General features: G+C 53.8%; 1 protein-coding gene across 2 annotated transcripts in view; it reads left to right on the top strand.

The window, feature by feature from the left end:
• The window catches only part of AHRR (aryl-hydrocarbon receptor repressor), an 80,347-nt gene extending 65,703 nt beyond the window's left edge, over positions 1-14,644 (top strand). The window contains exons 7-12 of one of the 2 annotated variants that reach the window (XM_044917021.1): positions 3,265-3,406; positions 5,231-5,364; positions 8,536-8,735; positions 9,531-9,592; positions 9,971-10,109; positions 10,920-14,644. In XM_044917021.1, the coding sequence (XP_044772956.1) occupies positions 3,265-3,406; positions 5,231-5,364; positions 8,536-8,735; positions 9,531-9,592; positions 9,971-10,109; positions 10,920-11,979 (1,737 nt within the window). In that variant the 3' untranslated portion in view covers positions 11,980-14,644. The remainder of the gene's footprint in view (positions 1-3,264; positions 3,407-5,230; positions 5,365-8,535; positions 8,736-9,530; positions 9,593-9,970; positions 10,110-10,919) is intronic. The other variant, XM_021687117.1, reaches the window with a different exon arrangement.
• Positions 14,645-18,519: the final 3,875 nt, after the last annotated feature.

Genomic DNA, 18,519 nt, shown 5'->3' with positions numbered 1-18,519 from the left:
AATACTCACATTTATATGTCTTCAAATTTGTCTGAGTCAGAAATATCTTTTCCAGTTTTATTATGCCCCCCCCCCCCAGTTGGTCTGTCTCCTGTTTTGGATAAACCACAGATCCCCTCTTGCATGTTAATTCTACACATCCCTTCCATTAATTAACTAAGGTGTGGGGAGACATGAACAGGGCATCCAGGGACACCCACCTTTCTGGGATTCTACAAAGTGTGGGGTCACCCATCAAAGCTCACAAGAGAATAACTGAATGACAGTGCCTGTTTATTAAGTCGCCATGGGAACTATGACTGCCCCGTGCTCAGAGGTCAGCATGGTCTTTTCCTTTCATCAAAACTATAGAAGGGAAAATGCTATCCATCTACAGCAGGACAGAAGAACACTGAATTCCCAGTAATGAGTCAATCAAGTGGTATGCAGTACCTCACAAGAAAATAGAAAACATTATTTATAGAATTTAAAGAAGAACCAGACAAACAGAAGGATATGCCATATTTGTGAATTGGAGGGCTCCAATTATCATTATAAAGATGTCAGATCATGTTACAGAGGTAATGACATAAAAACCGAGCAGCTTTTCTAGGTGGAAATGGACAAGCTTTTGGGAATGCAGAGAGCTGAGACTATCTAGGACCATCCAGAGAGGACAAGGGGGCAAGAGTGGTGATTACTGGGGACTTAAATGCTGGACACAAGACTTCCTGTAAAACCCAGTTGCTGGGACAGTGTGGGATCGGCACAAAGGTTGATGAACAGACTCACAGACAGAACTGGAAGCTCAGGGCAGAAGCTCAGTGTGCACGGGTGTGGGAGTTATAACAGAGGGGGCACTGCCTGGTGGTGGGGAAATGGTGGTCTTGTCAATAAATGGAGTTGGATGAACTGGATCCACATGGAAAAGAAATGAATCCTGACTCCTACCTCACACCATGCACAGTAAATATCAGGGGATGGTAGAAGTTTCTAGAAGCTTCAGGACAGAGTTAGGAGATCGGTGAGGAATGATGAGGGCAACACCCCACCCATGAGGAAAGACTGATGAATTGGCTGCGTTAGATCCACTAAGAGAGCAGGAGGGCAGGCCAGGGAGTGATGATGTTGGCAGCAGAGCCCACCCAGTAGGGGACCCATGTCCAGAGCAGCTGAAGAACAGGAAAATCAGCAATGGAACTGGGGGAAGGACAAAACAAGGCAACACATGCACGCCCACATGACATGTGTAACATGCACACACTTGCACTTGAAGACCAATAAATATGTGAGAGATGCACAGCTTCACTGGGCTTTATGACAGGCAGTGAGACAAAAACCACAGTGAGAAACAGCGGCTCAGATGAAGAAGGCTGGGAACGCTACATGCCAGCCAGAATGTAAAGCGACTGGCCTGGCACGCGCCGTGGCGGTGGCGTACTTGTGCACTCACTCGGGAAAGGTGCTTGGTATGGTCTACTAAGGCTGGCCCTCGGCCACCCCCGGCCCACCCAGGTGTGCGCCCAACGAGATGCACTCAGACACAGTAGTGGCGTGTGGAAGGGGCCAAGTGGGCTAATCAGGTGGAAACACTCACCCTGTGGGCACGAGAAACTGCTGCCACACACACGGCATGGGTGAACGTTACAATTGTGACGTTGAACAAGAGGACAGACATCGAAGAACAGCGTCCCATTTACAAACATAACCAGCCTACAGCACGTGTCATCTGCACCATGGCCGCCGCCTTGGAGGGAAGGGGGCTCTGAGAAGCTTTTGTGTCCTGTTTCCTGATCTGAGTGTTGGTTACACTGAGAACTCACTCCTCCGACTGTATGCTTTTGATTTGGGCACTTTTCAGCCTATATGTCACACGGAATCTCAGTATTACCATTATTAGGAAAGTGTCCCTGTGGGAAGGGCACTCGTGATCACAGGGCCGCCGGGTGAGGTACGAGCAGGCAGGTGAGCGGGGAGCCACCAGGTCTTGAGCTGGAGGGAAAGCCTAGTGCGTCCACTTTCACTCTGAGTTGGTTTCTGCCCACTGGCCCAAGTTCATGTCCAGAGCCTGTGACCCTAGACGACAACGACCAAGGACAACAAGCAGTCTGACCTCTCTGACCACTTCTTTCTCTGAAAACACAGGCTCTTTGAGCTAAGGAATGCACTGGTGACCGTAGCACAGCTTTCAAGTCATGATCATGATCCTTTTCTACCTTCCTGCTGTTGTATCTCGTTTGACGTCTGGGGTCCCAATGAACCCTCGCCATGGAGTTACAGGCAAGAGTACAACTCCTTGAAAACATGGTAGGTCTCATCCAGGCTGGGTGAGTCTACTGGTTACTTTCTCTAAAAGTAACCAATTGCTGGTCTTGATTTTTCAGGAACTTTCCCTCCATCTAATTATTGTAATGATCCTGTTGGGAAACGACACAACTTAGAAATGGCCCATTCCAAAGAGATCACTAATGGCACCTGGCAGCTTATGCAGGTGTTGTTGGGCCAGGTTCTAAGTGTGGATAACGGGCGACAGCTTTCAGTTAAGGGAAGGTAAGGAGGAGGCGTGCACCGCCCTCTGAGAACGCTTCTGCCGACGATCGCAACGGTCATGTTCCTCGGAAACCGGTCTCTGTAGCTCCCAGTTGTGGCCTCTGCACCCTGAAGTGCAGCTTCTCAGTGTAGACCTGGTGCCTTCGAGGGTCGGCCTCTGTGTTCAGGGCTCAAGTAGGTGGAAGGACAAAGGACCAGAGAGAGGGTGGGAGACCAGCAGGTCCTGTGGCATCGTAGAAAGCAGCAGCAGCCAGGCCTGGAAGTGCTGGGATGAATTAAGTCACTGGCCAGGAGGCCTGGCCAGGCTCTCATCTGCTCTGATGGTTCCCAGCTCACCTGGCAGCTCCTGTCTCACCTTGTGACTCTGGTCTCACCTGGCAGTTCCCACCTCACTTCTCAGGGATGCTTTCCTAATAAACTTTTGTGATAGGACGAAAAGTGCCCACATCATAAACACACAGCTTGATGAGCTCTCGGAGTCCTGGAGAAAAGTGAGTATCCTGGACCCAGAAGGTGTTTGGTCTCTGAGCCTCCTGCTCTGTCCCCCAAGAGCACTGCCTGGGTGAGTGGGAGGCTGGGGGCTGGGGGGCCTCGCATGAGTCAGATGCCAAACTCCTGCCTTTCCCATGAGACATCTTTAGAGGGCAGTGAGTGAGACAGGTTTTGCAATTATTAATCACTGGAATAAAAAGCATGCAGATTCACTTAGTTTAAAACAATGTTGCAATGTTGCAGACGGATGTGATGCACCAAAACATTTATGACTATATCCACGTGGATGACCGCCAGGACTTCTGCCGGCAGCTCCACTGGGCCATGGACCCTCCCCAGGTGGTGTTTGGGCAGCCCCTGCACTCAGAGACAGGTGGGTCTTTGGGTCTTCTGTGGGTCTAACCAAGACTTGGAGCAGTTCGTGTAAACATGTGGATGCCTCTGAGAAATTTACATCATGCTTTCTCATCTGCCTTTGCTTCACATTGAATGCAGTGCCTGACATTTCTCTCCTTCGGGGACCCCCTCCCACACACCCCTCCCCTCTCCAGGGGTCCCCACTCAGCTCTCTGGCTCCTGAGTGCATGTGGCTTGGCTGGAGCATGAGACCACTTCACAAGAAGCTACAGTACTTGTCTCTCATTTTGCAAACTCCCCCTCAAGATGCACATCTTCCAGGAAATTCCTTTGGCCCATATTAGATTTACCTGAAAAAAGGCCTAAAGATTATTGTCTGCTCAGAGACACTGCCCCTTGTGGGCAAGGCCCCCTGCAAAGGGTTTCCTCCAGGTCTATGGCCCCTGCCCCATCACGACACATGCGGCAAGCACCCATCTCCCTGAGAGGTAGTGGAGCAGACGGGAGATCAAGGGGAGGGGGTGGTGTCCACTGGGGGGGGGTCCCAGCTCTTCCACACACTTTCCCCAAAGTTGTAAACAATTCAAGAAAAGCTTCTACCACAATCTCAGGTAACAGCATGATTTACCTCACAACGCTGAGTGAAAAAGAAAACCCAGGTGCTAATATGCAGTATCATTTTATGAAGCTCAAAACTGGACAACAGATTCATAGTCATACATGCAGTGGTACTGAAATGGCATTTTTAAGGGCAAAGAACAACGAAGGCAAAATTTGTCAGAGCAACTATCTCTATCGGGATGAGGGTGGGTGGGGAGCAGAGACAGATGCCAGTGGCACTCAGTGGAACACACATGCATGTGTCTGTGCGTGCATGGGACGGGGCAGGCATGTGGTGGGGGCATGTGGGGGATGGGGGATGGGTGTGTGTGGCAGGTATGTGTGTGTGCACGTGGTGGGACAGGTGTATGTGTAAAGGAGGGCATGTGTACGGAGGGAGTGGGTGTGTGAGGGTATGTGGTGGGGCAGGTGTGTGTATGTGTGATGGTGTGTGTATGCATGGTGGGTGTGTATGTGTGGCAGCATGTGTGTGAGGTGGGGTGTGTGCGTGAGTTGGTGTGTATGTGAGGCAGGGTGTGGGGTGTGTGTGGGTGTGAGGCAGGCTATGTGTGAGGAGGACTGTGTGATGAGGTGTGTGTGAGGCGAGCTGTGTGTGTGGTGGTATGTTTGTGTGTATGTGCGTGTGTGAGAGGCAGGCTGTGTGGAGATGTGTATATAAGTTGGGGTGTGTGTGAAGTGGGGTGTGTGGGGCAGGCTGTGTATGTGGTGGTGTGTATGTGAGTTGGGGTGTGTGAGGTGGGCTCTCCGTGGTAGAGTGTGTGTGGGGTGGGATGTGAGTTGGGGTGTGTATGGGGTGGTGTGGGGGTGGGGTTCTGGGATTGGGGGGGTGTGTGTGTGAGGTGGACTGGGTGTGGGGGCGGCAGCGCGCATGCTGGCACGCAGGGGGTGGTGGTGTGGGGAGGCGTGCATGTGCGAACGTGTGTGCACGCGGCAGGGTGTGTGTGTGTAGGTGTCAGGCGGGCCGTGTGGGGGGTGGCGGCGCGAGTGGGTCGCGGGCGAGGGTGGTGGTGTGCGAGACCCGCGTGCGTGACCGCGCATGTGTGGCCGTGTGCGACCGGACGCGCGCGCGTGACGCTGTGCGGCCGCGGCCGCGGCGGGCCGGCGGGCCGGCGGGCGGGGCCGCACCGCTCCGTGCTGGGCGCTCGCCCCGGGCGCACGCCCCGAGCCCCTCGGAGCACGCTCACCGCCTCTCTCTCCGCCGCGCCCCGCGCCGGTGCCGTCGCGGCCGCAGAGGACGCCGTGCTGGGGAGGCTGCTGCGCGCGCAGGAGGGAGGCGCGGGCTCGCCCACGGACTTCTCGGCCTTCCTGACGCGCTGCTTCGTGTGCCGCGTGCGCTGCCTGCTGGACAGCACCTCGGGCTTTCTGGTGAGTGCGCGCCCCCTGGCGGCCAGAGGCGCGCCTCGCGCGGAAGGGTTTGCGGGAGCGGGAGCGGGAGCGGGAGCCGCCCGTGAACGTCTGCGCTCGGTTTCGTCGAGACTCTTCTAGAGGCGTTAGGCCGGCGCACCCCGCAGCCTGGCGTGCGCCTCCGCTTCTGCGCAGGCTGTTGGTTTCAACCTCTTGTCTTGCCAGCTGCACTTGGGGTTGCCATGTCCCATCCTCTTAGGGCCCCTGGGGAGAGGCGGGAGGGGCGGACCCCAGCCCACCCAGGCCTCAGCGGGCCTCGCATCCCGGGGTCGGGCCCGCTCTGCGGAGCCCCGCTGCTGCGGCGCCCCCCACCCTCATGTGCCGCTGCCGCAGACCAACACCATGACCTCTGACCCCGGGACTCCCAGGCCTTTTGTCACGGGGCGGCCCCTCAGCATGTGTGCGCTCTTCCCCAGCCCCACCTGGACTGTGGGCCCCTCAGGAGCCTCTCTCTCACCTTGACCTTGGGGTCCTGCTGGGGGTCCACAGGAGGGATACGCCCTCAGTGTTCCGCTGGGCCGGGCCGGGCTGCGGATCTCCAGTAGGTGCTCGGCCTGTGCTGGAGGACAGGTGAGCCGAGGACAGTGGGCATTCCTCTGGATTGTCTTCCAAGTGGCTCTGAGAACAGGGAGCCCTGGGGAAGCCCCCACAGACCCGTGTGCGCGGAAGAGGCCCTCACCGGTCAACACGAGCTCTTGGGCGTCCTGCCTGCGGGCTTGTCCCGCGCATGCGAGCTTCTCTCCATTTTGTTGATCCATGCGGACCTTTTCCAGCCCAGGGCCTGCTGTGTGCAGCACCACGCAGAGCGCAAGCCCCAGAGCCTCCCTGCTGCTCTTCGAGTGGCCTTCAGGAAATGCACACCCAAGCCATTCCACATCCAAGTCATCCGAGGGTCCTGGGCTGAGCAGCAGGCTCTTGAGATCAGACCACAGGTGGGGCTCAGTGGGGAGAGGCCTCATCCGCCCGCAGGGTGGGCAGTACTTTCCATTAACCCTCTCCTGTTGGCGGGTCTTTTTTTTTTTTTTTAATAAAAACATTGCTCATATGTAATACACATCCAGTCATTTCAGAAGAGCAGAGAACAACATACAAAAATGTCCTCCTTTGCATACCCAGGCCCCTTTCCAGATATCAGCACCCCAGTACTGTCCTTCCTGAAGCTCTCCTCACCTGGCCTCCCCAATTTTCTGTTCTACCCTGACCAGTGTGAGAGGGCTGAGCTTGTGGTGTTCTTGTGGACTCTCCCCAGGACTCAGGACCCTCTCTGCCTCCACATGTGCTCCCTGAGCCTCACCTGGCTGACCCCTCTCCAAACTGGAGGTCCTCAGAGGAGACGCTGCACTTTCAGAGTCCCGTGTCACCCAGTCAGGCCATCCAACCTGCCAGGTTGCTCTGCATTTGCCCAGAGTGATGGCAGCTTAGGAAATCACTCCAGGCTGCCTCTTGGTGGTCATGTGTCATTTACGGCAATATTTTGGCCTCAGCCATCTGGCAGTACAATGGCAGCTTCATGTTCCCCGGATTTATTCTACTGATTTAAGGGGACAGTGAAGAAGGTTGCTGGTGGGTGATGGTGGGAATGTCTCTGGAACCAGCTCTGAAGACCCAGGAGGCTCAGCCTTACAGCAGAGGCATCCCACGCTGCGCATTTCTGCAGGCCTTTCCGTGCACACCAGGACCTTCACAAGAGAAATAGCTTTTTATTTGCACTATGGTCCCAGATCTGCTGCCACCGTGCATACAATGATTGCTCATCTTTTATTTAGGTGATTAGTTGACCATAAAGTCTTTTATTTTGATAATATTTTGTTCTAAATTTTATGGAAACTAATATAGTTACTATTTATTGGCTTATAAGGAATGTCCACTTTTTAAAATTGGATAACCAATTCATGGAAATTGGAAATTCTTATTTTCAGATGACATAAAGTTGGAGGGATTTTTACTATACAATCAAGCAGAAATTAGAATATAGGTTAAAATGAAATGGTAAAAAACAATGCACTGAATAGAGGAAACAAGCAAAAGAAATTTGTCTGAAAATGTTTGATTATACTAATTCATGAAATTCGTTACTGCACACACTAGAAAGGGCCCAGGCATTCAAAAGGAATGCACTGGGAACAGGCAAGTGTGCATGACTTATGGCTCTTCCTGGCATTCCCCTGTGACTCTGTGGAAGCCACCCTCTTTCCACAGTCAGGTCAAAGTGGTGCTCCTGTTCAGACCGGCTCAGGCCACCCGTGAGAGCCCATTGTTACATCAGGAATTTAGAGGCCTGTTGACATTTAGTTGGTAGCTTGAAATCAGCCATGATGGGAATATTTCCACCAAAGAAATTGACAAACATTACAAATCAGGTCTTTTTTTCTCTGGAGAGCTGGGTGTACCTTGAATTCTCCACACCAAGAATGTGACTGGCAAGCAGTAGGTGTTTTGCAAATGTTTGTTCATTCAGTAAATCCATACACAAATGGGGAGATGGACAGATGGATGATGGATGGATGGATGAGGGGATGGATGAGGGGATGGATTATTGGAGGGATAAGGAGAGAGAGGGCCACATTGTGGGGTCATTCTTTCATCAAGGGCAGGAATACCCTGAAGGCACTTAGTAATTTAGATTAGCTTTTCTACTGTAGAAAGATCTTTTCTTTTATCACAAACTCCTAAATTACACTATATACTCTAGATAAAATCAGGTTGTCCCTAAGCTTTATCATCATAAATGAAGAAATGACAATTCTGAAATAGAGAGTTAAAGCTGGAACAGCCCTCCGAGATTAAGGGTGGCTGATGGCTCTGCCATCTGCTCATGTCCATGCACAGTAGCACTCACTGTGTGAGGTTCCCACACCTGCACACCCACGAGTGCACACATGAGCACATGCTTATCAGTTAAAAGAAATTACTGAAACTGCAGAGAAACTGTGAATCACTCTGAAGGCCCTGGGATGGTCCACATCCCCAGTAGGCCAAGCATGGACGAATTGTTGGTTTGTGTCTCCTTAGTGACTCAGGATAAGATTCTTCTCCACGTTTCTAATCCTGAGAATGTGCGTTCTGCATTCTTGGATGGTGTCGCTAATTCGTTCTGTGGACGCTTCTTCATTTCTGTCTTTAAAACACCAGACAATGCAATTTCAAGGAAAACTAAAATTCCTGTTTGGACAGAAGAGGAAAGCGCCGTCGGGGACTGTCCTGCCCCCTCGGCTCTCACTGTTCTGCATCGTGGTGCCTGTCCTCCTACCCTCCGTGGCGGAGGTGAAAATGAAGAGCGCATTTTTGAGGGTGAAGCACAGGGTGGACGTCTCAGCCTCTATGGACACAAAGTGAGTGAGAGTCCCCTTAGAAAGCAGCCACGCTCACTGCTGCTCCCCTGTCCCCGCTCCCCCATCCCTGCTCCCCCCGTCCCTGCTCCACCATCCCTGCTCTCCTGTCCCTGCTCCCCCATCCCTGCTCCCCCGTCCCTGCTCTCCTGTCCCTGCTCCCCCGTCCCTGCTCCCCCTTCTCTGGTCTTTACAGATACGACCAGAGGATGGGTAGGGACCAGAATGCACTATAGGGAGCTCTGACTCTAAGGCCTGTTGGCCTGGATTTGAGTCCTAACACTGACATCTGCTAGAGAGGTGGCCTCAAGGAAGTCACTTAAGCCTTGTTTCTTTCTTTTGAAAATAATGAAATAGTACCTATGAGGATGAGTTTGCTTAGAATTTAAGGTCACAAGCTCTGTGATTTCTGTGTGTGTGTGTGCTCACTGCCCTTTGAAAGATGGTTTACTGTTCACTAATTTAGTGTTCTGGGTGAGTTTATGGAATGTAACTAGTGGAAATCACAAAAATTGACTATATTTTCATTGTGGGCATCCAGAAAAAAACAAAAAAACCCCAAACATTTATGTGTATGTCTACTTTCTGAAGCAAATTCATTAACCTTTTATTGGCGTGATAAGTGATGTGAATTGGAGTTTTTAGCAGATCTGTAGCTGAGGAAAGACTTACAAGCTGTAAGGAATTAAAAAGCGTCTTCTCTCCTGGGCATGACAGTGACACCACCAGCTCGGTGTCAGTTCCTACCAGCAGCACAAACTTACCTACATGTGTTTTCCTATTATCTGTTCTTCACAGAGCGAGAGCTGCTGCAAGTCCATGTGAACCAGAATTCCACGGGAAACCCAGTTACTTTGCAGGTACTTTTCTAGATGCACTGTCTCCTGTGTTTTAGTTTTATTTTTATTTTTTTTAAAGATTTTATTTATTTATTTGAGAGAGAGAATGAGAGAGAGCATGAGAGGGGGGAGGGTCAGAGGGAGAGGCAGACGCCCCGCCGGGCAGGGAGCCCGATGCGGGACTCGATCCCAGGACTCCAGGATCATGACCTGAGCCGAAGGCAGTCGCTCAACCAACTGAGCCACCCAGGCGCCCCTGTCTCCTGTGTTTCAAAAGGGTGAAATGTGTCTGTGTCCCTCTGGGGGCTCTCCCTGCCCCAACGCTGTGGTGCATTCCTCCAAACCCAGGCTGGAGGGTGTGGGCGTCTGCGCTGAGCACCCCTCCCTAAATCCTCACAGGGAGGAACAACGGAGAAAACATTCCAGTGCTCAGGACACAAGCGGATGCGGGACGCTGGGCCCGGGTTCCAGCCAGGGCCCCATGTGTGTGCCTCAGAAACGGCCCCGACCTCGTTTCTGACCCTGAGGGGGCCGCAGGGTAAGTGGTGCTCTGGTGCAGCTGGCTCGAGGAGGAGAAGAGCCACTGGCTGCCGGTCTGGTGGCCTTGACCAGGACAGGTGAGCCTGGCTCTTAGGGGAACATGCGGGTACACATACAGCACACCCAAACATGCATCCTACCCTGGGAGCTGTCCTTACACGTCTGGGCTGTGCCCGAGGCTGCCAGGACGCTCCACCTGAAGCCTGGACCATGGGTGACCACCCTGTCCCCTGCCCTCACCCGCACTCAGAAACCCTGTCCTCTCCCTCCTCCCACAAGCCCCCACTGCCGGCCCTGACCAGGAGGTCTCCTCCTGGAAGACCGACCTGGCTGCATGGCAGGGCTCCACCTCATCCTCCTGGGCACGGTCTCCCCTGTCACCTCAAGTGTTGTGGGCACAGCAGCATGCGTGCCAGTGACAGGCCGGCTCGTAGAAACTGCCGGAAAGGGCATCTATCTGCCCCTGCTTCCGGACGGGTGTGTCTGACCCTTGACATACGACGTGGGCCTCATGGAGATGCCTCCCTGCACATGCCACTCCCCGCACCCCCACCGCACCCCTGGGCCCGCAGAGCTCTGCATGGGCATCCAGCAGGCCGTGGGAGGGTCAGTTACGGGCGAGGAGGATGCTGGCGCCAGGGTCATAGGGCTGCTGGGGTGTTAAAAACGGGGGTGGCAGGAGCGCGTAGCCACACTTGCAAGTTCAGCCAGGATCATACTAACTTAATGCCTTCCCTTAGAGACCCCACCCAAGGGGGTCAGATGACCAGATCCCTGCTCTGTCTGACAGGCTGTCTCCTCTCTGCAGGGACAGGGCAGGAGACGAGCACGGGAGGGTGCCCGGCGGCTCCTCGGGAGCCAGGGGGCTGAGGGAGATACATGCATACAGTTGCTGCTTCGAGGCACCGGGACCTGTGAAGCACCTGAGCTGGATGACAGAGAAACATGGCCAGGATGGGGGTACCAAGCTGAAGCTGGAGCCCAGCAAGAGTGACCCGTTCTCCGTGCGTGCTGTGTCCCTTGGTTCCTGCGTGCCCTGCCCAGGCGTTCAGGGTGCCGTCCACACCGGTGGGGTAACTGCTTTCAGGAATTCACCCAGCTGTCACCCAGGAAGCCATTCTCCCAGTGCCTACACCAGCCGCACCAGCAGAGCTTTGCGGGACAGCGATCAGGGCCAGGTGCACCCTCCACCCAGCTGCCCCTTCCCCCAAGGGAGCCTGGACAATGGGCTCCCTCAGCCCAGAGGGCAGTGTCTCACAGCAGTGGGCCATTCCATCGAGGACACCAAGTTTCGAGGTGGGCCAATGCCCTCGGGAGCTCCGTGCAACCCCATCTTGTCACTTGATGTGCCCATCAAGATGGAGAGTGACTCTGGGTCTGAGGATGCAGCAGATGGCTACTCCATGTCCCCAAGCCAGGTGTGGCTGGGGGCCAGTGGTGTGGCCAAGAGACAGCTGGTCACGTTCCCTACCAGGATGCACCTGAAAACAGAGCCGGAAGCCAGGCACCACCTGTATGCTCCGCACCTGGGGCACAGCTTGCTGGAGGCCCACCCGAGTGGCAGGGCTCCGCTCAGACCTGGCAGGGAGTTGGCCCCCTTCCACCCTGCACACTGTGCGTGCCTGGAGCGTGTGCAAGGCCTTCCTGAGCCAGATTGTCCCCCCCACTTCTGTGCACAGGGCCACCAGCCCCCTGCACTGGGCTGTGACTGCAGAGCTCCAGGGACTGCGCCCATCGTCAAACGAGAGCCCCTGGACTCACCGCTATGGGCCAGTCACAGCCAGGGCGGGGTGCCTGGAATGTTCCCCAAAAGTGCCGTGGCAACTCTGATGCCTCCCAAAGCGCCTGAGTGTGCTTTCCTGCCATGAAGTGGGGTGTTTGTAAAAGCTAGCCTCTGTCCACACTCAGACTCACCGCTCAGCTGGGATGGCACATGCAGGATCAGAGCCTTTCTTCCGCACCGCTGCATGAGTTCAGTCCCCTGGTGGGAGTGGGCAGCGTGTGTAATGGCATAGTCTGTATTTTGTCAAGTGTCATGCAAGTTCTTCAGTGCAAAGTGGTCTTAAGTCTGTTCAAGTATGACCGTATTTCTCTTTGAAGGATTAAAAGTTTTCAGAAAGTGGCCGGAGTGAGACGAGTCAGCCTGGCAGGGCACCCCCCACTCTGAGAGGCAGTGGGCTCCTGGCCGACTGGCAGTCATGCCGTAGTTCCCAGGGGTCTGCCCGCCCACTTCCCGGAGGATTGACGCCTCTGTGGAGCAGACTGCAGACAGCAGGCACACCCTGCGTGTGAATTAGGGATTTAATTCTCTTGAGCCACAGGTGCCATGCCCCCATTCCTCGAAGGAATCTGGACGGTTCCAGGCAGAAGAGGCTGTGTGTGCTGGGGTCCTGTGTGCTGGGGGTGCTTCTCAACCCCACAGCGGAGTCTGAGGCCATGCCCAGGTGCAAATGGACAGGATAATGTCCCGCTCCTCCTGGAAGTCTGTCTGGCGTTTTTAATGGGCCTCTGAAGGTGGTTCATGCTAATCTGTCTCCAGTACGTGGTGAACCTCGAGTTTACAGAGTCTGGGTTTGGAAGCAGAGAGAAGGACAAAATGTAGAGAAAAGAGGTAGAAAGTCAAGTTGTCCATGGGGGCTGTGTATCAGTTTTCAGATGAGAATTCCAATCACCGCCTAAGGAAGAATTATTAGACACAAGACAGACAGGAAATGTTTTCTAGGAAAACCGTAAAGATCATACACTCTGACCATAGAAGACCTGGATGTGAAGGCGTAACTCAGAACGTGGAAGTCTCCCACAGTCACCACCAGAGATGGACCCCCTGCCCCACGCTAGTGCACTTGGTGTGGGGTGTGCCATCAGGTGTGAAGGCCACCGCCAAGCTTGCCTGTCCCGTGGTGGACCCGCTCCTGCTCCTCAGGGACAAGAGCATCTGTCCCTAAAGTCACCTCCACCCGGGAGTCTCGGGAGGCGGCAGGAGCCCCCGGGCCAGGACTTGCTGCTCCACCATTGGTACGTTCTGATCTCCAGTGTGGGGCCTGTCTCTCCATCTTCTGTGACTTCGGAGTGTGAGTCTTCAGCTGAGTTCATGCACTTTCACCTTGTCAGAACTTGGGGCTCGGCCGGTGGACTGGGTCTTCTGGACACTTGCGCACACGCTGGGGTTGCCAGCCTTGTGGAAGGGTCCCCCTTGCGGGATGGCAGGAGCTGAAGGCCTCCTCCTGGCACCGACCGAGAAGGTCACCCACTGGAGCCCAGGGCTGGGAGCAGTGTGGTCCCCTGGGGCCAGCCCAGCAGCCTCTCCCCCACTCACCTCGCTGAGGCCTTGCAAAGGGTGACATTGGTGCTGCAATATCCCCACTTCACTGCCAGCGTCTCCCCCATCTGTTATGATGGGGGCACAACCACCTGAGGACGCCGGCTGGGGCCCTCGGGCTGGCCCCGGGCCCTCCTCACATGGTTCTCATGCTGAGCACAGCACACCTCTGCTGCCTGAGACATGGGGTGGTCTCAGAATCCTCCTCCTTTCTTCCTGGTTAAACCCGGCACTCAGGTCCCACATGTGACCGTGCACCTCCCTGGGGTCCCCATCCGTGAGGGCACCGACCTCTCACTTCATCCGTGGAGAAGTCACACATCGGGCCGAGGCTGGCTGCAGGACCATGTCCTGAGATGCACTGGAGCTCCCCCAAGTGTAATGCCTGCCCTTCCCCACCTCAGGGCCCAGCATACAGGGAGTACTGCATGCATGTAATGTGCAACCCGGAAAACACAGGACGGAAAAGGTGGAATTCAGACATCATTGCGTGTTTGCACACTGTAGCCAGGCCGCAGTGTAACCAAAGAAGAGCTCCAGACAGGAGCCTCAGGGAGCAGCCGTTCCGAAGCACACAGTTGTCGCTGCCCACGAGGACCATGGCACCATGCCGCCCCCTCCCCACAGGCGGCCAGATGCGCAGTTGGCAGGTGGACAGGTCCTGCTTCACTGACAGAGAATTCGACACCTGGAAGTCAGCTCTGTGGGTCTTGTGTTCCAGAGATGCCCATCATCCCCCTGGGCCCCTTGAACACTCCGGGTCAACACCAGCAAAATGTCCTTGAGTCTGTACATGCCCCTCCTAAAAAGGATTGTGTGGGAAGATGATGGAATGTAGAAGGTGCAGATGTGATCACTTCAGCTTTAAAATGTCGTTATCAGTGCTAATTATAGGCTTGTATTTTTTTGTTATCTCATAGCTTTTGCTTATATAGCTAAAAAATATTAAAATCAAATGTAATGTGGGAATGGATGGACAGGAGGAGATAAACACAAGTTACATCTTATATTTTTACAGCTTCTACTGGAGGAAAAAAGTTTTGGACATCTAGACTGACTTGTTGACTTTTTAAAAATGAATACATTTTAATGAAACTTTTAATACCGTTTTCTCAGTGCCTTTAGAAAGAGCCTTCACATATATTTCTGATACTGTGGTTTGTATTAAATATGCAATATTGATATAAAATAAATCACATGTTAAATCATGTTTACCATAAACAGAAATGTCTACTTGATTTTCCAAATGAAGTAACTGTATTTCCTTTAGTTTGTGTTTCTAGTCCTTTACTACTGGATAGAAGGCAAGAATAAAAGTGAAAATAAACATGCTGGCACCAAAAGTTGCAAGGAGGAGAGATAAGGCTGAGCGCTTGCCATGGGCTTGCTGGGCGCTTCCTCCTCACCGGCCAGTCCCTCTCCTCCTCATGTTGACGGTTGGGGGGCCTCCCCAGGTGCCATTAGGATAGCCCAGACTTGCCCTGTCCTGTAGGGAATGGACACCTGGTCCCTGTGAGTGTGTGCATGTGTTTGCGAGTACAGGTATGTGATTAGGGCGCCCTCATGGCTCCAAGACGGGTGGCAAACTTCTCGCTCTGAGCTCACAGGGAGGAACGGGCAAGGGAGCTCTGTGCAGTCTCTTTGTTTCAGGGTACTGATCCCATTCTCATGGCCTAGCGGGAGGGGGACATTCAGGCCACAGCAGCAGCCCACCGGCCCCCACTGGGCCTCACGCCCTCCAACAGCAGTGTTGTTGGGCCCCTCTGAGTGCCAGGGCTGTGACAGTGCTGGGGACCCAGCAAGGAAAGAAAGACACAGAGCTCACTGGTGCATGCGCATGGACACAGTGAGCACAGAACCACCTGGTTCTGTAATGCACGGGAAGGGGACAGGCGCCACACTGATGGGCTGGAGGAGCGTAGCCCGGGTGGAGGTTTGTGGGCAAGGCCACATGGAGGGTCACACGACAGCAGCCTGCCGGGCTGGGGGTGGCCTGGGCTGGAGTCAGAGGACAAGGAGAGGGTGGGGACAAGGTCCTGGAGGGCCTGCAGGTCACACACAGGCCTGGGAGAAAAGGGATAGAGGAGGGCTCCGTGTGGGAACAGCCATGTGCTGCAGTCTGAGGGTCATGTGGGCTGCAGGGCAGTAGGGCCCCCAAGGCCTTCCTAAGGACACAGGGAGCCCCCCCCCCCCCTGACCGGGTCTCTAGCCTGGAGTCCTGCTTGCCCCTTTCTGGTCTCCCCGCACTTGTTTGCCCATCTGGTGGATTTGTCCACGTTCTCTTTGTAGCAGGATAGCAGCATCCCCTTAGTGACGGATTTTCTGTGTCTGTGGCTTGTCTTTTCATTTAAAGATTTTATAAAATACAAGAGTTTAACATTTTAGCATTGCAGTCTTTTTCTTTATGGCTTATGCATTTAGCATCTTCGGAAAAACCTGACAGTGCCTTTGACATAAAGCCCACGTTGTCTGATACTAACTAATGCTGGTGCCCCACCAATGTTCTGTGGCCCTGACCGCCCTGTTCCTCTGTGTTTTAGATGCTTTTCTCATAACCGTTGCCTGTTTTAAAATCCATTTACTTGTGCTCTGATAGTTGATATATTTGAATGTATTTTTACATTCCAGGTACATACGTCCTTTGAGGTTTTTCGCCTGCCTTGTGTCCCCACAGGATTGCAGCTCTTTTCTCTGTTCTTTCCCCTATTTGTTTGGAAGTTACGATTCTAGTTCTATTCTTCATGTGTATTTAACAAAGTCTAAGTTGGAACTAATCAAGAGCTCTATTCTCCCAGAACAGACAAGGATCTCAGGGCCTTTAGGACATGCTACTGCACTCTGCTCTTTACTCCAAGGTTGGGGGGCTTCTCTAGAAATATTCCTGGGGTTGCTTTTGTCAAAGGGCTTCAGTGAGAGCTGCTAGGCTGAGGAGGGTGCTAGACCCAAGTGAAGTGCAGGCTCCCAGCTCTGAGTTCTTGGGGGGAGAGGGACTTCCCTGACTCAGGGAGCCCAGGACCTGGGAGAAACTGCTTTTGGGGACTTTGTTTTCCTTGGTCCACTCTTGCGCTGAGGATGCATCCTTTGAGCATCCTGGCTTTGTGGAAGAGCCCTGACCCCACACATGGGTGCGAAAGCCCATCCTGGGCATCAGCTCCCTCCCCTCCTCACCCATCCTTGCTCTAGGATAGTTTTCCTTCATGCTTTCCTGAGCTTGCTTGGGCTTAGGAAAAGGGTGATTTACAAGGGTGCTCGCTATTTTCATCCAATGTTTTACAGGAGGCTTTCAGTTATTTGGTCTGCCAAAAAGAGAAGTCAAAAATTTTTTTAATCAAGTTCTATTTTTCTAGTTTTAAGGAGAAAAAAACTCCTTTAACAGCCATCCCAATATTAACCATCCTGGCTGAGGAAGTTATTAGGGAGTCCTACCTCCAAACACAATTGTCAATAGCACAAGGCTCCACCTGGGTATGTTAAATGTTGTTATATTTTGAATTAAGCCCTAAAAGCTTTGATAATCTTGGCAAATTTTTTATTAATTTCAAAATGCCTTTACAGTTATAGTTTTAAACATAATTTCAACTTTTTGTTTACATTCTTCATTGCTCAATTTAGTAATATATTTTCATAAGTTGCTAGGTACAGATGGGATAACAAAGGGATCGGCCGTCAGAGTTAGTATGCCGAAGTAGCACCCCTCGTCCGCTGTTCAGCTGACAGCAGACTGTGGGGGGGCTCACACGACTGCATCTTCCTCCCCCACCCTGCTGTGTGCACACACTTGTGCACCCCACTCCACCTTCCTCCCCGTCGGCTCCCATTCCTGACGTGCTCCAGTCTCCTTCCTGTTTGTATGAACTTGGCTGACTTTCGGGAGGCGCTTGTCCCTACAGTCTGGTCTTTGTAACCGCGACAGTGTTCCTTTTCAGTGTGAAGGCAAACAGTGCTTCTTAAACAGGCTAGCCCTGAAATCTGAGTGGCTTCTCACTCTGGGAGTTCTGACCGGTGGGCCTCTCCTCCACACAGTAACTCAGGGACCAGCTTCCTCCCCTCCCTGCAGCTCTGCCCCACCACACTCCGATCCCGGAGCCCGCCCAGCGTCAACTGTGGGGTGCTCCCATGTGGGCTTCTGTCTGTACTCATTAGAAGTGCTGGTCGTGAGGTGTGCTGGTCCTGAGGGCCTGAGTTCATTTTTGATTCCAGAGTGTAACAACAACAGCTCACTAGGAAGCTGCCCAGGAACATGGGGGTGTTGGACTGACAGTCACATGTGCCTGATTACCAACTGTGCCCCACCTTGTTCATTAATTTACTGAATGTCTACCCTATGTCAGTCACTGGTCTGGGGAGGAGCTGGGGCTACAGCAAAGGAAACAAAGCCCCTGCCACACTGTAGCAGGAAAGACAGGTATGAGCTGATAAAGACAGAACATCGGTAATGGAAACCACGGGGAATACACAACATGAGGTGGAGTGAGGAAGAGGCGGGGCTGCTCCCTCACAGAAGGAGGCCACAGAGGGTTACAGAGGACACACGAGCAAAGAGACCATAGTGAAGGTGAATCCTGAGAATAGGGCCCAGGAGGAGGTCAGCCTGGGGACACTGAGGGGAGAGGGCAGAAAGGGCTGGAATAAGAGGGGCTGAGTGAGAAGGGGCTCTCCCCACCCCAGCATCACCCCGCTCCACAGAAGCAGTCCTTGGTGCAGGGAACCGTCCTGACAGCCACCCCCCACACCTTGGTAGCAGCCAGGCAGGGATCCCGGCCTGATGGTCACTCCCCCCCGGGGGTGGCAGGGGGCCGTCCTGACGGCCACACATCCCCCCACCCCAGTGAGAGCACCCCCGGGCGGGGACATCGTCCTGACAACCACCACACATGACCCCATGGGCGAGCCCCCGGGGGGAGACCCCGTCCTGACGACCACACATCCCCCCCCACTGAGAGCACCCCCGGGCGGGGACCCCGTCCTGACGGTCACACATCCCACCCCCGCAGTGAGAGCACCCCCGGGGGGGAACCCCATATAGAACCCCCACCCAGTTGGTCCCACCGCTCAGGCCCCGCCTTTCCGGCGTGCGGCGGAAGCGGAA

This window comes from Neomonachus schauinslandi, chromosome 7, assembly GCF_002201575.2.
Source record: "Neomonachus schauinslandi chromosome 7, ASM220157v2, whole genome shotgun sequence".
Taxonomy (NCBI): domain Eukaryota; kingdom Metazoa; phylum Chordata; class Mammalia; order Carnivora; family Phocidae; genus Neomonachus; species Neomonachus schauinslandi.
Note: the sequence above shows the minus strand (reverse complement) of the source record. Positions and strands in the feature narration are given on the sequence as shown.